This window comes from Pecten maximus, chromosome 7 (assembly GCF_902652985.1).
Source record: "Pecten maximus chromosome 7, xPecMax1.1, whole genome shotgun sequence".
Classification (NCBI taxonomy): domain Eukaryota; kingdom Metazoa; phylum Mollusca; class Bivalvia; order Pectinida; family Pectinidae; genus Pecten; species Pecten maximus.
In genome coordinates this window covers 37,044,384-37,067,770 of record NC_047021.1, presented here as the reverse complement: position 1 = coordinate 37,067,770, position 23,387 = coordinate 37,044,384, and the positions used below count along the sequence as shown (strand labels likewise).

General features: G+C 36.0%; 1 protein-coding gene and 2 non-coding genes across 4 annotated transcripts; all 3 read right to left on the bottom strand.

Annotated features, from left to right (window-relative positions):
• Positions 1 to 546: 546 nt before the first annotated feature.
• LOC117330750 (glyoxylate/hydroxypyruvate reductase A-like) lies at positions 547 to 21,871 on the bottom strand. 2 transcript variants are annotated; one of them, XM_033889221.1, is made up of 10 exons: positions 21,744 to 21,871; positions 16,859 to 16,987; positions 14,601 to 14,638; positions 14,223 to 14,359; positions 12,537 to 12,616; positions 8,075 to 8,165; positions 7,622 to 7,742; positions 6,602 to 6,669; positions 3,589 to 3,718; positions 547 to 2,925 (listed from the first exon to the last, which is right to left on the bottom strand). In XM_033889221.1, the coding sequence occupies exons 1-10, from the start codon at positions 21,856 to 21,858 to the stop codon at positions 2,839 to 2,841; spliced, it is 996 nt and encodes a 331-aa protein (XP_033745112.1). In that variant the 5' UTR covers positions 21,859 to 21,871; the 3' UTR covers positions 547 to 2,838. The 2 variants fall into 2 exon arrangements, with proteins under 2 accessions (XP_033745112.1, XP_033745111.1); XM_033889220.1 differs by lacking the exon at positions 21,744 to 21,871 and adding an exon at positions 18,680 to 18,832.
• On the bottom strand, positions 18,129 to 18,202 carry Trnai-aau. The gene has a single exon. It is a non-coding gene; the product is annotated as a tRNA-Ile (tRNA).
• Positions 21,194 to 21,267, bottom strand: Trnai-aau. Its single transcript has one exon. It is a non-coding gene; the product is annotated as a tRNA-Ile (tRNA).
• Positions 21,872 to 23,387: the final 1,516 nt, after the last annotated feature.

Genomic DNA, 23,387 nt, shown 5'->3' with positions numbered 1-23,387 from the left:
TGATTCGCTTCTGGCGACTTTTGAAATGTCTATGATCTTTGGCAATATAATGAAATTGTCTAAAGATTGGTTCATGGAACATAGTAGACACATAATACATCAGATCAGATCAAAGTTGGTTTTTATATATAACTTCTTCCTAAATCAGGCCAATCGCCAATTAAAATACAAAGCGAAATATTTGTTTACTGTGAATTAAATATAGAGTCAAAATGCGTGGATTTATATGGATTTGTACATTGATAACATCCCCGCAACAGACAGGGTCATGACACGGTAAATGACGAGACACCAAGAGACGAAATCAAAGCAGAAGAAGACAGAGCAGACAAGTCCGACAGGAAAAGAACGGAAAGAAAGGATACATTGTAAGACAGTGTATCCTTTATTACCTGATCGATGATCACCTTTAGGTCTAACACATCATGACAAATTTGAAAAAAAAGTCTTATCACTACAATGTATTTCGTTTGTAAAAACAAAATAAATATTTTTAAGCAAAATCCTCATAGGCCAAACACTCTAAAATTAAGTCTAAAACATGTCGAAATCCAAGAAACACAATTTAATTTTCCATTTCGACTGTACAACAATGAAGTTTATCCCTGGAGGAACATTCGAGCAAAATATTAACATAGCATCATTATGAATGAGTGCATGGCGAACTATGCCAATCTTTTAACCGGACGGACGGACGGATGACGCGAAACAGGTTATGCCTCCAACGACTTTACAGCTTTAATAGAGTTTTTACTTAATATTTTCAGTTAGTATTTGTTTAAAATTGACAGTATTGGTGACAGAACTATATCAACAACGGACTAATATCCTATTTCATCCCATTATCTTTTTTGCTTCAGATGGTATGATTTTTATAGATCATCCACCCCTTTGTCGATATAGTTTAGTCTCGAAAACAACCAGATACCATTTTCAACACACAAATCACATATGACTGCTAGGGCGAAATAAGAGATTACATAAATATAAACTTTCTTTACTTTCCAATAAATGCAAAACATAGCATATGTATATCAAGGTATATGAATCACTGTGGGCCCGGATACAGGCGCGCGAGAGGTCTTACTGTGCGAGGAAACCGGTGTACCCGAGGAAAACCCACATGGTCGTGCAGGTGACATCCCATACCTTTTTACATTCGACCAGGGAATCAAATACCGGCAGCCTAGATTGAAGGAAATTGTGTTATCACTTTGCCATCCGACCACTTCCACCCATGAATATGTGACATAAATTCTAGGATCAACACATAAAGACATTTTCCAGACAAGTTAAAACAGTATTTACTGATAAAGCTTGTTTTACATTTGTGAAAATAAATGTTTTTCTATAAACACTTTTTTGAGAGAGAAAAAAAAGGGGCTTACAGACAATACTACATGAAGTATTCAAAATATTTTTTAATTGTTTAGCTTAGTTAAAATTAACCAATGTTTTATCAACATCTCGTTGTTTTTGGAAGATGCTCATCCAAAGCATGTTCCTCTTTTAGATGCCTGATTCGCTTCTGGCGACTTTTGAAATGTCTATGCTCTTTGGCAATATAATGAAATTGTCTAAAGATTGGTTCATGGAACATAGTAGACACATAATACATCAGATCAGATCAAAGTTGGTTTTTATATATAACTTCTTCCTAAATCAGGCCAATCGCCAATTAAAATACAAAGCGAAATATTTGTTTACTGTGAATTAAATATAGAGTCAAAATGCGTGGATTTATATGGATTTGTACATTGATAACATCCCCGCAACAGACAGGGTCATGACACGGTAAATGACGAGACACCAAGAGACGAAATCAAAGCAGAAGAAGACAGAGCAGACAAGTCCGACAGGAAAAGAACGGAAAGAAAGGATACATTGTAAGACAGAGAAAAAACACCAAATCAAACAATATGTGTACTAAAAAATATTTACAATAATTATTGCAATCAATATTTAATTTTGTATAATTGATAATTACATCAAATATCTGCTTATCATTAACATACGTAACTGGTTACACGTGTTGATAGAAACACAAGGGGTAGCACAAAAATACAAAAGACATTAGCACCTTAAGCATTCAGAAAATTTCATTGTCTTCCTCTTTTTTTCCTCCCTCCTTCCTAGCTTTCACATGTTGTCGGTTATGAATTTAGTATGATTAGTAATAACATTCCAACTCAATGTCTCTCTCTTTCTTCTCTCCCCTCCCTAGTTTTCACGCGGTATTTGTCACTTATTTGTTATGCTTAGTTTATCATATGATCTTAAGTGTTGTCACCAGCCTGTCTTTACTAAGGAAACAGACTTCTCTTTTCTGAATCCTGAAATTTGCAATAAGTTGACATGTATGACTTCGAATATGTTATAAAATATGGCTTAAACTAAAACTAAACAAGATTTCAACATTTCAATAGAAGGTGAGAAAATGAACTATGGCGTGATGTAAATTAAGTTGTTTGACTTAGAAATAGTATTCATGTATTTGAAAATATTTTCCATTTCGAAATCCTCTACGTGTCATACTAAGACATCAGGTTTCCTTAACAATGTCTAATATGTCTCACACTTGAAGCTTTTACCGGTTATACTTATATCTCGAGACAAATGACGTACGGCGAGAGTATGTTAAACTTATTGACATTAGTAAGCGACATAATTGTCATTAATAGTGTATGGATATATTCTGAGCAAATACACGAAGCTTTTGAGTCTATTTCTCTGTACATTAATACTGTGTTAAATATCGAGGATCATTTTGAAAGACTTGAATATTTGATATTGTGATATTCCAAGTGTGAAAATAATCAATATTTCTTTTTCCCCGCCTTAGTAGCCACTCGCCCACTTGACAACATAGTCAAGTGTGTCTCCTGTAATGTACTTCTGGTAATTAGTGGTAAACGTTTTCGCCACCTGTAAAAAGAAAGAAAACAATCCCTGTATCTTTAACACATTCATTTTAGTGTTTTGGATACTGCATGTAATAAGGTAAATTGTCTGTTTTACGTTACCTTTTAAAACAGATCCATGATAATATAATCGATTTCAAATCATTCTTCAAAGAACAAAAATATTTACAACAATTACACAAAAGTCAAATGACGCAAGTTTTAACAATATTTAAGAGGTAGGGTTTCTACAACAGAAGACTTATCAGAGAATACAAAGGGTAAATTATTCAATGTAAACAATATTTTATTCAAATATACCACAATACAATTACATCTAGGCTTTGATAAACAGTTTTAAGCTTATATTAATTCATACAATATCTAATTAAATATTATGATGTTTGTATGCAAATTTTGGTGTTGTAAACACTTAAGGATACACAGAACACAAATACTAGTTACTGCAAGACATTTTTGCATATTTTATGATAATCTACTGTTAATGCAGTTATTTTGGCGTGCTCACATTTTGGCGTATCACGAAGTTTAAACGCATTATCCCAATGGTGAATATGTGCATCAACAGTATCTAACAGAGTACAAAAACTTTATAGGTCCTCTCTAAGAGCAATATGTCACGAAAATAAGACAATCGCTATATGAACGCATACAGTTATGCTCTTACCGGCACTGTTATACAGGGTCCCGAAACATGGGGCGTTATAACTACATTTGGTAATGACCAAAGCTCGCTGTCACGTGATAACGGCTCGGATTCAAATACATCCAACACAGCACCCGCTATCCATTGATTTCTGTTCATAACGAAAATAACTGAGAAGGTGAATATACAGTTAATATCATCTAAGGTATATCAGTATATAACATTGACAATGACAAGCACATAAATGTTTTACGTTCCCTAACAGAGCTTTTTTGTTGGATATATGCATTCATGAACTCTGATAATGGCACAAATATTAATATAAAAATACTTCTATTTTATCTATTGATATATTAACGACCTGTCATATTTGAATAATAAAAATTGAACGACCATGTCGATCAGATATACCTTCCAAAACTTGAATGGATTCAAGGACATTACAGACTCTTCAACATCAGCCGTTTTACTCGATCTATCCTAACATCGCAACCTGAAGGTAACAGCTTACAATTTAGCTGTATGGCAGGCGGGATTATTTCAATTTATCAAATGATAATTGACCTTTTCTAGATAGTAACGTCCCTGTTTCCCAACCTTCTCTCATTGTTTTGTTAACATATCCAAATTGATTCGATATTCAAAGAAGTTTCCAGTTGTCGCGATTTCGGAACAAGATACATTTTTTACAAGATACAAGAAAGTTTAACTAATGTCGAATATTTGCATATCTTTACATATATTTGACAAACATATATAAATGGTAAAAAATAATAAATCAATAAACAGTGTAAAAAGAGACCAAATAAGGAGCTTGTTATGAAATATTTGGTACCGAAACAAACTTACTAAGAAAAAAGTAATTTGGAAAGACCTACGTTACAAGTACTCTGGAAACATGTTATACAATTTTTTGGAGCTAGACGATACATAATGGTAATCGATTTTAGATTATATTGTTTTACAATGTGTAAAGAAACAATATCACAATTAAATATATTACAGAAAGTATATTTGAAATAAGTGTATGCAAACAAAATGACGAAGGCCATGGCGATATTTTATTGCCGAAATCGTGATTAAAAAAAAAATTGTTATGTGATATGAAGTCAGACGTGGTCGTTGCTTGTCGATATGCCTAGTGGTTTCCTTGTCAATACCCTGGTCCACACTTTGAGAATGAGACTTAAACCGGAATTGATCTTTTGTATTATTTCAATGGTATCTATGCTAGTCTGTATGTTTTGATCGAACTTTTCCTTCGATTTGAAGTAAGAATTGTTTATTTTTTTTGTCCGTATTCTTCCTTAGTTTTATGGAGTAAGGTAATGAATAAACCAGACAATATTACAGACATCGGAGACAATATATCCGGAAAAAATTTAATGAAGTCAGTTTATAAAGAAGTTTTACGACAATCATCTCTATGAAATAAAGACGAGAGAGATGACGTTGAAAACATTCTACAGTACGGGTGACCTCTTTTTTGACCCGAGCTTGAAACATGTTTACGAGAGGTGCTATTTGTAAACAAGTGTAGATCTACTGAGTTTCCTGACAATCGGATTAAAATGAAACGAGTAAGCCGTTGGGATGACGTATGTACTTGCATTCCTACGGACAGATTCCTTCTATCGCCTTTATGACTCATTGAAGGAGTAAAATTATATCGCTGAATGATGCTACAAGCGCTGATGGTGTTTGCACTGCTCATTACAAAGAAATCGCATAAAATGGCACCAATGGTTCAGAAATGTATCTAAGTGACCAAAACAAATTATCAATTTTAAGGTCAAAACGTTACGTACCAATTATAGAGGGGGAGAATGCTAGAATTTTTCGGGACGCAATTACTTATATATTTCACTTTTAATTTTAAAGATGAATGGCGAAGCTTTTAGTTTTGTAGGGTAGTAACTGGTAATAGCGTAGAGAATGAAACGATTGGCAATGTATGTAAATATACGATAGCCAATTCTTGTTTTCAATCCATCATAGTTACCCCTTTCATGGCAATAAGGTATGAAACGAGTAGATGTTCAGCTTTGTTTAAAAACTAAATTTAAAGACTGTTACAATCTTTTCATTAAAGGGGACATCAGATCCATGCACAATTTCTATTGATGAAATCTATGTCCGAACGATGATTATATGAGTGTCTGTGCCTACATGTAATGAGATTAACGCCGAAATGTACAAGAAAGGGCGTATCGTATACAAAAACAGTATACCATTGCGGTAATTAGTGATACTTCGGGTCGAATTCAGAATTTGTAGGACTTAATACACGAATAACTTTGGTTTATCTTGAGAGTAAAACTGCCTTATTAATGTTATGATTATCACTTTGACAACTTGGAAAAATACGTATTTTCCAATCAGTTTAATTTTGACGACCTAGACTTTATTCAAACGAAGGTACAGGATGTATGCACCTTTAACATTAATCATAAAACATATTTCATAATGCATACTTACTCAGATGTCAATATTATAAGAATTCTACAAATCCAGTAAATAATGTTCTATATTTCATAACGCATACTTAATCTGATGTCAGTCTTTTGATATTTCTAACAAAGAAATTAAATAATCTACTATCAGCTGCTTTAATGCCGGTTATAAGAACTCGTTAGATGAATTTCATATTCAATGGACATATGTATTTTGTATTTCTTTATATTCGGGATAAATTATACAAAGACAATACAGCTATCCAGATTTAAGCCTCGACGAATGTTGTTTCGTTTATTATTATGAAAATTCCTAATTTGAAGTACAAGCACGAATATCCGAAACAATCAAATGAATCTTTTGTGAGCAAGTATTATGGAAATGTATGGTTTCTGTGTCTAGGCGGGCTATTAGAGTAGTCAAATACTGGCATTTGTAATCATATTAAGCATACAGAAATAGTTAAATGTAAAATAAACGAATTTATAACAAAAGGACATTGAAGCCACCGCTACTGCCAAACGAGTGGACTGTTGATTGCTTACTCGATACATGTTAAACCTATCTGCGTTCAACTTACTCAATTGCCTTTATCAAACTATTCTCATCGACAATATTCCCTCGACCAACGTTAATGAAAGTCGACTTCTGAAATAGATGTGAAATAACATCATTAGGAAGAGCTTTATTGAATGAATCAATGTGTGTTAATGCCAATCACAACAAGAGATGAGATTTTATTGAGTACAACGATGTTTGATGATGTTAATAACAACAAGATATAAATGTCATATCTGTCTTATAAAATAGAGTAGGATTACGGATTAACATTCATTCGAAAATGAAAGCTTAGTAGACCACATGGCATCAATATACAGCCTCACAAACCGATTAAATAAAAGTCACTCAATGGACCAGAGAAACACAACATTAATAGACAAGTTACCCGTACAATACAATAAAGTCCATGTCATGCTTTGTTGTAGACAGGCCTTTGTTATAGGGAACAACCAACCAATTGAAAAAATAGATTTTTAAAAACAGCCCCTGTGTATAGAAAGTTGAGCCAAGGATAAAATGTCTGGCAGCCACTGATTGGCCAGTATGTTATGAAGCGAGAAAATAGATATATAGCCTGATAGGTAACTATCAGTAAGAAATGTTGATATTAATTTCGTAAGTCCGATTGATTTTTTACCCAAAAGTTCAGGTAATAATAGTGTTATATCAGACCCTAAACTTTTGTTATAAACCATAATTGTCATATTGAATTCAAGAATTTGAATGAAATACTCCAAAACGTTAACACTAAAGTATATGGGAAAACAATTGGTTGGTTGGTCTCTATATACGGGAGGCCACTAAGGCAGGTGAGACTGACCGATGGCTGCGGACACGTTCAACTGCCCAAGGCTGCGGATCCAAAATACAACATTGGGTCGGGATTTTTACAAAACTTTTTATACAACCAGGAGTTTGATATTGTACTACATGTACCTTACAACGTTAGAACATCTCCTCAGATAGCTAATTAAAACACGCCCGTGGCTTGGAGGGATTTTAACAAACATTTCACACATGTGATGGGATTTTTACTTACCTTTGTCTTACAATGAGATAGCATGTCCCCTGACAGGAGACCTTTGGTTTCTGAGGTAGAGGGGAGAACGTTACAGATATAATCACAATTCTGGAGGATATCCACTAACTGGTCCTTTGTCCTACAGCAAGATCATTAATTATAAACAAATTAAAGTTTAACGGTTAGATGTATATAATCTTCTTTTTACCGATAAATAGCAGTTGATAAAATCTTGAAGACCAAAGTCTGAAGATAATGCGTTGACGTAAAACGGATCTATTCGGCAAATAAAGCGTACAGAAATCTGTGTTACATTTGAATGAATTTACGGAGATGCCAAGGACATATTAAATTTATACATATTTTAAAAGATTTCGAGATACAGTTCAGTGCATATGGCAAACAAACCACATACACCGTTTATATATATATATGAATATGATTTAAAGTCAATACTGTGTTTCTGCATACCGATAGGCGTCGAAAGGACCAATGTTGTCGATTTTTGGAGATCGTGTAAGGCCCCAGACTTCCATACCAACAGATTTACATAAGGTGCCGACTGTAAAACAAACAGTGAACAACGTGATAACAGACACATGCCGACTAAACAAACACTTAGAAGGAAAAAAGATAACGTGTTCCGAATGGTCACCACTCCGATCATCATCCCCGGTCACCATCCCTTTCACCAACACGTTTCTCAATCCGGTCATCATCCAGATCACTATTCCGGTCACCATGACGGTCACCACCCCTGTCACCATCAAGGGCACAACTCTGGTCACAACCCCGGTCACCACCCCGGTCACCACTCCGGTCAACACCCCGGTCACCACCCCTGTCACCATCCCGGTCACCACCCCTGTCAACACCCCGGTCACCACCCCGGTCAACACCCCGGTCACCACCCCGGTCACCACCCCGGTCAACACCCCGGTCACCACCCCTGTCACCATCCCGGTCACCACCCCGGTCAACACCCCGGTCACCACCCTGTCACCACCCCGGTCACCACCCCGGTCACCACCCCGGTCAACACCCCGGTCAACACCCCGGTCACCACCCCGGTCACCACCCCTGTCACCACCCCGGTCACCACCCCGGTCAACACCCCTGTCAACACCCCTGTCACCACCCTAGTCATCATCCAGGTCACTATTACGGTCACTATTACGATTCTCCTGTTGAGGATGTGCCTTAACTTTGATTTTGCGTAGAAACAGAAGCCGTTAACGCTTATTATACACCTGGTTTTATTTACATTTCATCTTAACTTTATTTTACAACAGTTGTGAATCAAGTAATATCAGCTTTTAATCATCACGCTTATATGTCCGGGTGTAAGCGCGAGAGAGTCTCGCAGTGGAAGGAATCCGAAGTACCCGCAGAAAACCTATTTTGTCGGTCAAGTGATTCTTTACCTTTCCGCGTCCGATCGAAGAATCGAACCGCGGTCGTCTAGGTGACAGACAAGATATATCTAAACCATATTATGTACACTGTATAACTACTTACCGAGAAAGGTCCTAAGTTAGCTGTTTACAACGTGCTTGTTAAGACAAAAGTAGGCCACATGTTTTCGGTGTAGTTTTAAGGATTATCCATTGTGATAATATTTTCTCCTAATCTACTTTTATATGTTTCATTCAATTGATAACCCGTAAAAATTAAAGGAGAAATAAAATATTGTTGTTCAACGGTGTGAATCATTATCTCAATGAAGGTCGTAAAAAACTAAAACATTTCAATGGTTATTTACACAACAATTATAACAATTGTTTATCATTTTCTCAATAAATTTCGTAATACTTAAGCCGTGTGAGTAAGAAACAAAAGATATATCGGTAGATACATAATATAAACACACATGAGACCGAAGTTGGGGTTTATAGATAAGTTGTATGTATAATGGATTACTTTTAAACAATCAATAAGGAATTAGGCATTTTCTATTATTACAATCTATCAACGTCGTCTCCGATACCCTTAATACGTCCCAAGAGGTTCCGAAAGAACAAATGATATAGAAATAGCACAGCACACATACAGGTTGTATAATCATAGCAAATTACTGATAAACAAGATATAATGATATGAAAACACATATCTATTACACAAAACCAGGCACATCCTTAAATGACCCTGGCTGTTAAGAGGACGTTAAACAAAATAAACCTAAACCATATCTATTTATTTTCGAGTACTAGTTTAGCTGATTTACATTGATGCATATCATATTGTTAGACATCTATATGCAAAGAGTATTAAGAGCTTTTCGAATATAAACTTGACTTAGCCCGATTTCTGACCTAGATTTGCACAGTGGGTGTCTTCGATGAAGCAAAAGTCGCGTACCCTTTCGGAACGCCTGGTCTATCATCCTTGTACTTACCCTCGTTTTGCCGATTTTTAATTAGAATTACGGTGTCGTTTAAATGCTGGTAATACTATGTTTCTTCCGTAATGTTATAATTGTATATTGTCAAATTATGGACTTAAAGTTATCTATCTGAAAGATGTTTGGTAAGTGTTTTAATGCCAAGTTTCGATTAACGATTAAAATGAGAAAAGTATCCTACACGGGACAATGCGGACATTGGACAATTGCAATTAGCGACTATGTATCAGGAGCAATATGGCTGTCACCGTTTGAAATTTTTCAAGCGGAACTCGTTTCGGATTGGATTATATCAGTATACATTGTATGTACTAATAACAAAAATAAAATGCCAAATAAAAGTTTTTAATGGCATCCTGATATCATAGAACAAGAGGCCCAGAGGGCCTGTATCGCTCACCTGGATTTCATGAGATATGAAACAAGAATGATGATTAAGTATATTTGTCACTGGTATTGCTATGTCAATATATCATAGGCATTTTATATGGGTACGTGAGGTTTTTATGCCAAAAAATGCATTAATCCATGAAATGAAATTGACTTTTGGCGCAACCCCAGATGCTACCACACAAATGTGAAAATGTGAGCGATATCCATTGCTTAGTTTCAGAGAAGAAGTTGTTTATATCAATTTAGCCAAATTGACCCCTTTTGGCCCCGCCCCTCAGGCCCCAGGTAAGTCGGTCCCCACCATTTGTACAATTTTGAATCCCGGCCCCAAAGGGATGCTCACAGTCAAATATGAGCAATATATATTGCTTGGTTTCAGAGGAGAATTTGTTCATATCAATTTAGCCAAATTGACCCCTTATGGCCCCGCCCCTCAGCACCCAGGGAGGTCGGCCCCACCATTTGTACAATTTTGAACCCTGACCCCAAAGGGATGCTCACAGTCAAATACGAGCAATATCTATTGCTTGATTTCAGAGGAGAAGTTGTTCATATCAATTTAGCCCCGCCCCTCAGGCCCCCGTGGGGTCAGCCTCACTATTTGTACAATTTTGAATCCCCGACCCATAGTGATGCTACCAGGCAAATATGAGCAATATCCATTGCTCGGTTTCAGAGAAGAAGTCGTTTATATCAATATAGCCCAATTGACCACATTTGGCCCCGCCCCTCAGGCCCCCGTGGGGTCAGCCTCACTATTTGTACAATTTTGAATCCCCACCCCATAGTGATGCTACCAGGCAAATATGAGCAATTCCATTGCTCGGTTTCAGAGAAGAAGTCGTTTATATCAATATAGCCCAATTGACCACATTTGGCCCCGCCCCTCAGGCCCCTGGGGGGTCAGCCCAGTCATTTGTACAATTTTGAATCCCCACTCAATAGCGATGGTACCAGGCAAATATAGGCAATATACATTGCTCAGTTTCAGAGAAGAAGTCGTTTATATCAATATAGCCCAATTGACCACATTTGACACCGCCCCTCAAGCCCCCAGGGGGTCTGCCCCATCATTTGTACAATTTTGAATTCCCACCCCATAGTGATGCTACCAGGCAAATATGAGTGATATCCATTGCTTGGTTTCAGAGAAGAAGTCGTTAATATAAATATAGGTATATTGACCCATTTTTGCCCCGCCCTCAGGCCCCCAGGGGGTCAGCCCCACCATTTGTACAATTTTGAATCCTCACCCCATAGTGTTGCTACCAGGCAAATAGGAGCGATATCCTTTGCTTGGTTTCAGAGAAGAAGTCGTTTATATTAATATAGCCAAATTGACCCCTTTTGGCCCCGCCCCTCAGACCCCTGGGGGGTCAGCCCCGCCATTTGTACAATTTTGAGTCCACACCCCATAGGGATGCTTCTGACAAAATTTCGTCAAATTCTGATCAGTGGTTATGAAGAAGAAGTCAATTGTTGACGGACGGACGGACGACGGACGACGGACGCAACGGTATGGTATAAGCTCACCTTGGTCCTTCGGACCAGGTGAGCTAATAATCTAAACTTCTGCTTTGATTTTTCTTACTTCCCTTCGGGTATATAAGTAATTCGTACAGTTGCGTAGTGGAAGGTAAAATGTCAAAAACAAAAAAACCGCAATAAGAAGTTGCACCTTACAGAACGCTTCTGTAAGAACAGAAACAAGAAATATCTTTTAAAAAAGATAAACGGCATAGTTTTAATGCTGGTGGTTATAATGTAAAACTACTGGTGAAATAAATTAACTAACTAATCAATGAATGCGTTTCAGCACGGATAACAAAATTATATCAGTTTGAATCATTTTTGGTGATAATAAGACTGCATTTAAATCAGGAATATAATTTTATTAATGTGTCATTTGAATAGATACACCACTCATTCAGCTTGCATTCAATCTTAATTTTGTTTCATCTTTAACTGCATATCTGCATTTTGCATTTACCGTTACATTGACCAATCACATACTTCATCTTGACCAGTAACGCCACCTGTCGCGTCATATCCCGGGCCAAAAGAAAGTTATACGGCTATGCCGAAAAATGTCCAATCTTTAATGATACATTGTACCTATATAAAGTATGGCATGCTTACTTTGGGTACCGATTTGTCCTGCTCCAAGTATACCGAGCCTCAGCTGTGACAACAGTCGGACGTCTCGTTTATACAAATGCCTGAAAATTATTGAAAGTTATTTATCAAGATAGAATATATATTTTCATACAAGCTTTATGTGTGCATGTGTTACTGTGGTTAATACTAAAGTTAAGCATTACCGATTGCTTTCACATAGAAAACTAAACGCACGTAATGTTCATACATTTCATGGACACTTAAAGTTAAGGGGAAGCATTTTGGCGATTTTGTAAGATTAAACATTCTCGAAAAACTAACCGTCAAAAAATACGATTTCCATTGATGACACCGAAGAAAGCACTTGGGAACATACACATTCAGTTTGAAGAATATCCCCAGTATACTCTTCAAGGAAATTAACCCATAGCAATAAAAAAAAATCTAAATTTTCAAAATCCAAGATGGACGTCTGTCGGCCATTTTGTTTTTCTGATAAAAAATCTCTATTCAATTGGTACAACAAGAGACCAAGGGGAAACTAAACATGAAATTGATGAATATCCCTCCAGTCCTTTTGAAAAATTAGCGATAACAAGGAACGTCTACCGACGGACGGACGGATGGACGACAGACGGAAGGTAGACGGACTATGGACCACGGATCACGGACCACAGACGCAAAGCGAATTGAATAGCCCATCATCTGATGATGGCGGGCTAAAAATATTGTAAGGAAGCTAAATAACTGAGTGCAGAGGACTTATTGTAGTTTCTTCCATGCATTACAAAGAGCACGACAGCAAATCCCAAATTCTGCTGCCTCACATCAGTCCCCTCTTACCTACATATTGTTGATAATAGGGAATGTATTTTATAGGCAGTGATGACTTAGTCATGAGTCAAAAATATAAAAAATATATACAATTACAGCCTTTTGATAAGGTCGATACATGGTTTTATTAACCTAAATAAATATTAACCGAGGACGAAGTATTGACTGAAATCAAAACGCTGTGATAGTTTTTATTATAAAATAACTGTTTTGATGTTCACTAATCGCGCAATGAATGCAGGAATCTCTTGTACATGAAATGATGGAGACTGATTTGTGAAGCAATTGTGAATATTTTATTGACAAATTAATTATGTCAAGGGATTAGGCACAAGTTTTTCCAACTTATGGACGCCCTCTCTAACATACAAATATATTACATAAACTCATTGAGATAGCATAATTGGCATAAACATAAAGTATATATATATATTTTACATAGACACAGATCTGCAAGAAAGAGTTACAAGAATACATATCAAAATCTATTGCTTGATATGATGTACATTGTAGTTTTGCACAGATACATCTGACGGTTATCTAACATTCTATAACAATCAGACATTGCTTCCCATGTTTCAAAATCGTGCAAGATATTTCACACTGATGAATAATACCATGCGGAGGTAATTCATATTCAATCTATTTTTATAAACACCCAGTCAACCAGCACTTTTTACTAGATTTACTATCCTTTTTTTTTTTTGCGTGGTTTGTCAATATGACTTTTATCGGGAATCATGTGACACTATTTCAGCCAATCAGAGAGTGTGAAAAATATGATTTTATAATAATAAAAGGTATTAATGTACTTTGTTCAAAATCATGCTAAATTCTATATAAGTTATATAATGAAAGTATAATTTAACTCACGGATTCCATTCCTTAGCTTTCTGGTCATTTGCCATCTGCGGAAACTTTCTTTCCATCGAGATGATATAACCAAGTACATATTCTGCCATTAAATTTCCAAATCCACTTCCGGTTCTTGTAACAATGACATCTGGTGGCTGCAGTAGAATGTTTAATAAAAAGTTAGCTTTTGTAAGTTTGTTTTTACATTTATTTTTATTGTTGTTTTTATTGTTATTTTATAGTATAAAATATATAAAATATCACATCGTAGAAAAGTTTCTAATCAGGACGAAACCTTACAAGACAATATACAAATGTACTAACCTACTAACTACTGGATATAATACATGTATTTGTAATTGCTTTTTTCATTTCAGTTTGAAAAATCTACGGTACCTTCAATGGATCGACGACATTTATGAGAGGTTCAACACCTAAAAACAATAGAAAATATATATTATATTAAAATATGATTTGCTGTTTGATATACTGAGACCAAATTCACCAATTATGTTATTTTGAACGAATGACTTTAAACCATAAATATCAGGTAAACAGAATCCATGTATTTAATGTAAACGTATATTTCATTTGTCAGTGCACGAGAAAAGAAAATAGCTATTTTTTTTATACACGTTGCATATTGTTAGCACTACTTATCAAACACATAGATTCTACGATATTTTCCTCACAAAAAATTCGCCTGGTGTAATTGATACATCTGTATAATGCATACTGAAAAAAAAAGTATACAAGTATTTGTAACTTTTTTATGTTGAAAATCATTAGGTAATCAACATCGGTACAAAAATAATGAGTTAGCGGGGAAAATTACAATACATGTATCACCTTTATTACGATTATAACCATTTCTCTCATATCTCGCCATGTTGGATAGAGTTTGCCCATGTAAGATAGCTATGTAAGATAAATCTATCTTACATAGCATTTCACGCGCGCGGATTAATCTGCGTTCAAGGGGGACAACTCTCACAACGTCGTCTGCTTGTGTTCACATCCGACAGTCCTTATCGTCGGTGTCGGTTTTGAAACGTTGGACTTAACTATAAAAATACATACATTCTTAGATAAATATATATCATATCAGCAGTAAATCAATAGGGCTACACGGTTAAACGATTAGACATTTCATCTGAGCGAACATATAACTCCGTTACTGTAACAAACAGTTAGACTACGCCTAACGTTACAGGCCTGTTGTAACAGTTACAGTACAATACAGACTTGCCTACCCGACAGATTTGTCATTTGTCATTAAAAACATGTAAACACACACAATCACCTGGCAATGACAGGAAGAAAAATAAAAGCCATACATAAAAAAATATAAAAAAGAAAATGTCAAACGTCACAACCTATGAAATGGTTCCGTTTGCGTCAGCAGGGGGCCCTGGAATTTGTTTACTCTACGGTACTGTCAGTAACTGTTAGGCCTACTCAGTAACCTGTGTATTTGGAAGTTGGGAATTGGCTCTTAAATGAACGAACATTCGGTAAAAATGACACCCCTCGATGTTCATATAAAAGATATTTATTTCAATTGTAACTCAGAGTCTATATTTGTGTAGAGTAACCATGAAAACTAACTGCCATCCTAGCCTTTCAATATGATCATCGTTAGCCTATCGACTGACCTACCTTCGTCATTCCATCAAGACAACCGGTTAAACACATATAATCCTATGTCACAGAAAAGATCGAATACTCGTATAGAGTCACTGTTCGCTGGTTCACACACGAAGTTGCCAAAATCACAATGAATTTAAAATTACCAGCCACGAAACATCGCCGCGTCATGGCGATCGAGATCGACATCACTCTCATTGAACTATGAATGGAATTCCAATGACAGTCGTGACGTCATGCAGTGACGTAGTATTTTATTAAAAAAAATTTGACTTGACATTTAAAAGTACAGTGTGTTCTGTGAAATGATTAAATATGTCGAGGTGCAAATCAAATTATATGTGAAGTTGGGAAACTCATTTCAGCGTTGGCTTTCAGTATTGTTGATAGAACTTCTTTTTCTCGGATGTTGACAATTTGATCACGGCCACGTAAAAGTCGGTCAAGTTACGGTAATTTTTATCGGCGAATTGTTCATTCGTTCATCACTTAACCACAAAATGAATGAAATTTGTGTGCAAACATTGTTTGCTAAAAATAGGGTATGATCTTTCAGAATATCACAAGTATATTTAGTAAAAACGTCAAATAAAGAAATTAAAAAATTGAAGAAAATGGATGGCTGAGGGACACTTTCGCCAGAAATTCGGTAATGATATGAGAGAAAAAGACTCTTTCATTATGTGTGTATGTAGGATAGGGATATTCCACCCTCGGGATCACAAAATGTGGTAAAACCCTCGGCAAGCCTCGGGTTTCACCACATTTTGTGACCCCTCGGGTGGAATGTCCCTATCCTACATATACACATATGAAAGAGTCTTATAGTAATATGTTCATTTAAGGAATGGAATTTATTTTTAAAACATTCATGTTGTCATAACATTGGCTTCTGGACATATACCATGAATCGCGTTAAAAAGCGATATTAACTGATCAATTTCATTACTGTGTATTTTAATCAACATAGGATAGCGATAAAAAGCAGAAAGGACAACAAGACAGACCTGCCCATGTGCTATGGGCCCACTTGAGTTTTGAACTTAAGAACAGAGCCGATTTGATGATAGGTACATCTGCAAACAAAACCTCTGCATTGTCCCTCAGATCAGTCCAGTCCTCCTCAGACAATGTATCTGTAAATGAAGGCAAAGTGCTTAATACAAAATATTTTTTTGCAAAGTGCTAAATGTTTATTGCTTTGTTTTTGTATTTTGTTTTTGTTGTTGTTGTTGGGTTTTTGTTTGTTTGTTTGTTTGTTTGTTTGTTTGTTTGTTTTTGCTTACTATGAAATGGTACTTTGTGGAATTAGAAATGGATATCGCTAAAAACAGGTATAAAGGTATAATCCCGAGTGGAGAAATGGAGAACACAGGTAACACAGATAACACAGGTAACACAGGTAACACAGGTAACACAGATAACACAGATAACACCGGTAACACAGATAACACAGGTAACACAGGTAACACAGATAACACAGGTAACACAGGTAACACAGGTAACACAGATAACACAGATAACACAGGTAACACAGGTAACACAGGTAACACAGGTAACACAGGTAACACAGATAACACAGGTAACACAGGTAACACAGATAACACAGGTAACACAGGTAACACAGGTAACACAGATAACACAGGTAACACAGGTAACACAGGTAACACAGATAACACAGATAACACAGGTAACACAGATAACACAGGTAACACAGGTAACACAGGTAACACAGATAACACAGATAACACAGGTAACACAGGTAACACAGGTTACACAGATAACACAGGTTACACAGATAACACAGGTAACACAGGTAACACAGGTAACACAGGTAACACAGGTAACACAGGTTACACAGATAACACAGGTAACACAGATAACACAGGTAACACAGATAACACAGATAACACAGGTAGCACAGGTAACACAGATAACACAGGTAGCACAGGTAACACAGATAACACAGGTAACACAGATAACACAGGTAACACAGATAGCACAGGTAACACAGGTTACACAGGTAACACAGGTTACACAGGTAACACAGGTAACACAGATAACACAGGTCACACAGGTAACACAGGTAACACGTTTATCAAAGTATGTTCTACTGACGTGGAGTGAAGGAGATATGGTGGATTATATATAAATCATAACAATTACGAATATATTCTTGAAAATAGGCACGTAATACTTATTTGTTTACATTTGAATTGATCTTTAGCTAGCACATTATAAGATTGATTTAAAAAAGAAAAAAGAAAAAAAAAATACTGGCCAGTGTGGGGGTCGAACCCACGACATTCGCGTTATTAGCACGACGCTCTAACCGACTGAGCTAACCGGCCGCCATACTAAAAAGTGCAGAAGTGTTTGTATATATTCCGAAAGTCAAATCTTATCGCGAAGGTCAAGATAGATTGTGAATTAAGTCTACTATGAATATTGCTTTAGATCATATTACGTTTATATATATATATATCATATACAGACATTACATAAAGTATCACATTTTACCAAAATGAATATAATATTATGATGGCCGACTTCACGATCAAAGGGAGGCAATCCCAATAAACCATAATTAAACACACAGCGACATGAAACAGAATGATATGATTAAACAATGAAGTGATAATTTGATTAAGATGAAAGGTGATATAAAGATAAACATGCGGCTTGCGTCCTGGGACAATGTGATAAATGAAACAAATATTTCATGGACAGCAAACCATTGCCGGGCAATATTTACCGGGGTATACGTCTACAATTCACATAAGTTATCGAAATGTTCTTATATTCTTACTATCATTATACATTCCTACCTTCAGATTGAATACAGAGATTCTTTACTTCCACTTGTGGTAGCAGACGAGCGACGACACGGGCCAAGTCTTGTATTGAACTTGCTACAAATACAGCCGGTCGGTATGTCGACATTCTCGTTACGTGATGACAGAATTTTCTACCCAAACAAATGTTCCGTCAAGTTTGTTTGTCCCGCGTCATGAGATTGTTGCCTGGGATGTTTATATATATACTGGCAAATGCGATATACTGCAGTAAAAATTGTTACTGTATTAACAAAATTTCAAAAATTAAATTAATAAAATAAAAATTAAACTGATAGTATAAAAAAATAAATAGATAATGATAATAGAGCCTAATTAAACTGATTACGTACAGGTAGGAGAAAACCCATTATGTGCAAAACTTTAAGTATTCGAAAACTTTCCACGTAGTTATGACAGGGACGTATAATCTATATCATACATATGTGTATATAGATAAAAAAAACTTGTCTTTAGCCTTTGTGTGAACATAACCGACATATTCATATGTATACTTAAGGGTAAACAATCTTACCTTCAGGGCAATTCTTTTCCATTATGTAAAACTACGTCATCTGTCAAATGCACAAGGTGATGAAGCTATAGCTAGCGACTCATTAACTTAAGTTAACCAGCAATCTAACCGCGGTCAGCCGATTCAATTATCATTTTAACTCCCAGCGATGTACATCGACGTATGTGAACATATTGTAATAGCCATATGGTTGATAAAAGCATCGATCGTCAGCTTGTTGATGTATTGTTCTCAGTAGCTACGGTGAAATAAATAAAAACATAGACATAAATGAATGAATGAATTTATAAATAATTAAATAAATAAACTTGTACATTATTCTTCCATGACTTACCGAACACACTTTTGACGTTTCAAGACAGTGAGGAATCGAAGCTCGATAGCTGATATTCGTCATCAGAATTTGTGACACATAGACTCGCCTTAATTTTATTTATTTATTTATTTATTTTGTTTAACGTCCTTTTGACAGCCAGAGTCATGGTTTTGGAGATGGAGGAGAGCCAGAGTACCCGGAGAAAAACCACCGGCCTACGGTCAGTACCAGGCAACTGCCCCACGTGGGTTTCGAACTCAAAACCGAGAGGTGAAGGGTCGTGATACAGTGTCCGGGAACCCTGAAGGAGCATTCCTTCGTTTGAATTTCTGGAAAATATGTATTTTTTCCAAGTAGTAAAAGTTATGATCTTTATATTAATACGGCAGATTAACTCTCAAGATAAACCAAAGTACTCGAGTATTAAGTCCTGAAAACTCTTAATTCGACCCGAAGTATCACTAATTACCGCAAAGACATACGGTATTTGTCTACAATACGCATTTTCCCTGTACATTTCGGCGTTAATGTTAATACTCGTAGGCACATACATTTCATCAATAGATATTGTGCATATTACCGATGTCCGAACAAAAGAATGCCCCTTAACCACTCGGCCACCGCGGCCCTTTTACCCGGGCTGACAAGAGTGATTAATGTATTTAAGTTGATATGACTGGTCTCGCAACTGTTGTAAAATAAATAAATAAAGTTTAAATAACATAACATTCAAAGGGATGACGTGTTGCAGTTCAATGCATTTTATCCTCTTTGGTCGACTTTATGTATAATAAAAACCAGTGTTTTTTCCGGAAGCTAACAGTGAGAGAGTTACTAGATCTATATGACTATATAGAGAATACATGGTCAGTGGAGAGGGTAAAGAAAGACAAAAGGGCGAGCCTTGGCGAGCCACTTTTGTCTTTCTGTCCCGAGCCAAAAATACAGCTTATATTTTAAGACACTGACCATGTATTCTATTTATCCTGCAACAGTCATCTTCCTGCGGCCCCAACAATCTGCACGTGCAGTAAAACACTAAATGTCTTGATTTGTGCAAAGAAGTACCTTACAAGACATGGGTTGACTTTTATTCTATGAGTATGAAAATCGAAAAGCTCGTCACGAATAACCGTGACATACATACAACTCCAATGTATTGTTGTTGTTGTTGTTGTTGTTGTTGTTGTTGTTGTTGTTGTTGTTGCTGTTCGAAATGAGATATTTGAATAAAAGCCAAATGCATGGATTTCATATTTACATTCAAAGTTTCAACTGTTGTATTTCATTAGTCCCCTACCGGTCAAACCGGTGAGACTCTAGGCTTACTCCCAGTCTGTCTGTCCGTCCGTCCGTCCGTCCATCCGTCTGTCTGTCTGTTATACCCATGCAGCATACTTGTTAAATAAGTTCCTTCACGCATCTTTTTTAATACTTGGCAAAACAAAGGAAAAGATACTTATTATCTATATCAAAAATAACTTTATTGATTTTTTGTTTTTACGTTACAGCAAGAAAAGATATGCATAACATAATCATAGCCCAAACGGGTAACGCGCACAATAGGCACGTAATACTTATTTGTTTACATTTGAATTGATCTTTAGCTAGCACATTATAAGATTGATTTAAAAAAGAAAAAAAAAAAAAAAACTACTGGCCAGTGTGGGGTCGAACCCCACGACATTCGCGTTATTAGCACGACGCTCTAACCGACTGAGCTAACCGGCCGCCATACTAAAAAGTGCAGAAGTGTTGTATATATTCCGAAAGTCAAATCTTATCGCGAAGGTCAAGATAGATTGTGAATTAAGTCTACTATGAATATTGCTTTAGATCATATTACGTTTATATATATATATATCATATACAGACATTACATAAAGTATCACATTTTACCAAAATGAATATAATATTATGATGGCCGACTTCACGATCAAAGGGAGGCAATCCCAATAAACCATAATTAAACACACAGCGACATGAAACAGAATGATATGATTAAACAATGAAGTGATAATTTGATTAAGATGAAAGGTGATATAAAGATAAACATGCGGCTTGCGTCCTGGGACAATGTGATAAATGAAACAAATATTTCATGGACAGCAAACCATTGCCGGGCAATATTTACCGGGGTATACGTCTACAATTCACATAAGTTATCGAAATGTTCTTATATTCTTACTATCATTATACATTCCTACCTTCAGATTGAATACAGAGATTCTTTACTTCCACTTGTGGTAGCAGACGAGCGACGACACGGGCCAAGTCTTGTATTGAACTTGCTACAAATACAGCCGGTCGGTATGTCGACATTCTCGTTACGTGATGACAGAATTTTCTACCCAAACTAATGTTCCGTCAAGTTTGTTTGTCCCGCGTCATGAGATTGTTGCCTGGGATGTTTATATATATACTGGCAAATGCGATATACTGCAGTAAAAATTGTTACTGTATTAACAAAATTTCAAAAATTAAATTAATAAAATAAAAATTAAACTGATAGTATAAAAAAATAAATAGATAATGATAATAGAGCCTAATTAAACTGATTACGTACAGGTAGGAGAAAACCCATTATGTGCAAAACTTTAAGTATTCGAAAACTTTCCACGTAGTTATGACAGGGACGTATAATCTATATCATACATATGTGTATATAGATAAAAAACTTGTCTTTAGCCTTTGTGTGAACATAACCGACATATTCATATGTATACTTAAGGGTAAACAATCTTACCTTCAGGGCAATTCTTTTCCATTATGTAAAACTACGTCATCTGTCAAATGCACAAGGTGATGAAGCTAGCGACTCATTAACTTAAGTTAACCAGCAATCTAACCGCGGTCAGCCGATTCAATTATCATTTTAACTCCCAGCGATATACATCGACGTATGTCAACATATTGTAATAGCCATATGGTTGATAAAAGCATCGGTCGTCAGCTTGTTGATGTATTGTTCTCAGTAGCTACGGTGAAATAAATAAAAACATAGACATAAATGAATGAATGAATTTATAAATAATTAAATAAATAAACTTGAACATTATTCTTCCATGACTTACCGAACACACTTTTGACGTTTCAAGACAGTGAGGAATCGAAGCTCGATAGCTGATATTCGTCATCAGAATTTGTGACACATAGACTCGCCTTAATTTTATTTATTTATTTATTTATTTATTTTGTTTAACGTCCTTTTGACAGCCAGAGTCATGGTTTTGGAGATGGAGGAGAGCCAGAGTACCCGGAGAAAAAACACCGGCCTACGGTCAGTACCAGGCAACTGCCCCACGTAGGTTTCGAACTCAAACAGTGAGACAGTTACTATCTGTACTCTTTGTTTTCCCAAGATATAAGAATAGTTTAATATCGTAATCCAGTCATGGCACGATTGCTGTTTATAGAATTTCAGGGATATCTTTTGGTATTTGCGCAAGAAGATGATTGCGCTGTCATCCGCGTGTAGAGTTTGCATCCTGGGTCAACACTGATCTGCACGTGCAGTAAAACACTAGTTTGAAAAGACTAAATGTCTTGATTTGTGGAAAGAAGTATCTTACAAGACATGGGTTGACTTTTATTCTATGAGTATGAAAATAGAAAAGCTCGTCACGACTATCTGTGACATACACAGGCAATATTTCTTCACGTGAATTTCACGTGAATATATTGTTGTTGTTGTTGTTGTTGTTGTTCTTCTTCTTCTTCTTCTTCTTCTTCTTCTTCTTCTTCTTCTTCTTCTTCTTCTTCTTCTTCTTCTTCAACTTGTATATCACAATAGTAGCCATACATTTGCATTTTGAATTTGAACCAATTTGAGCTGAAGGCCTGCTTAGACA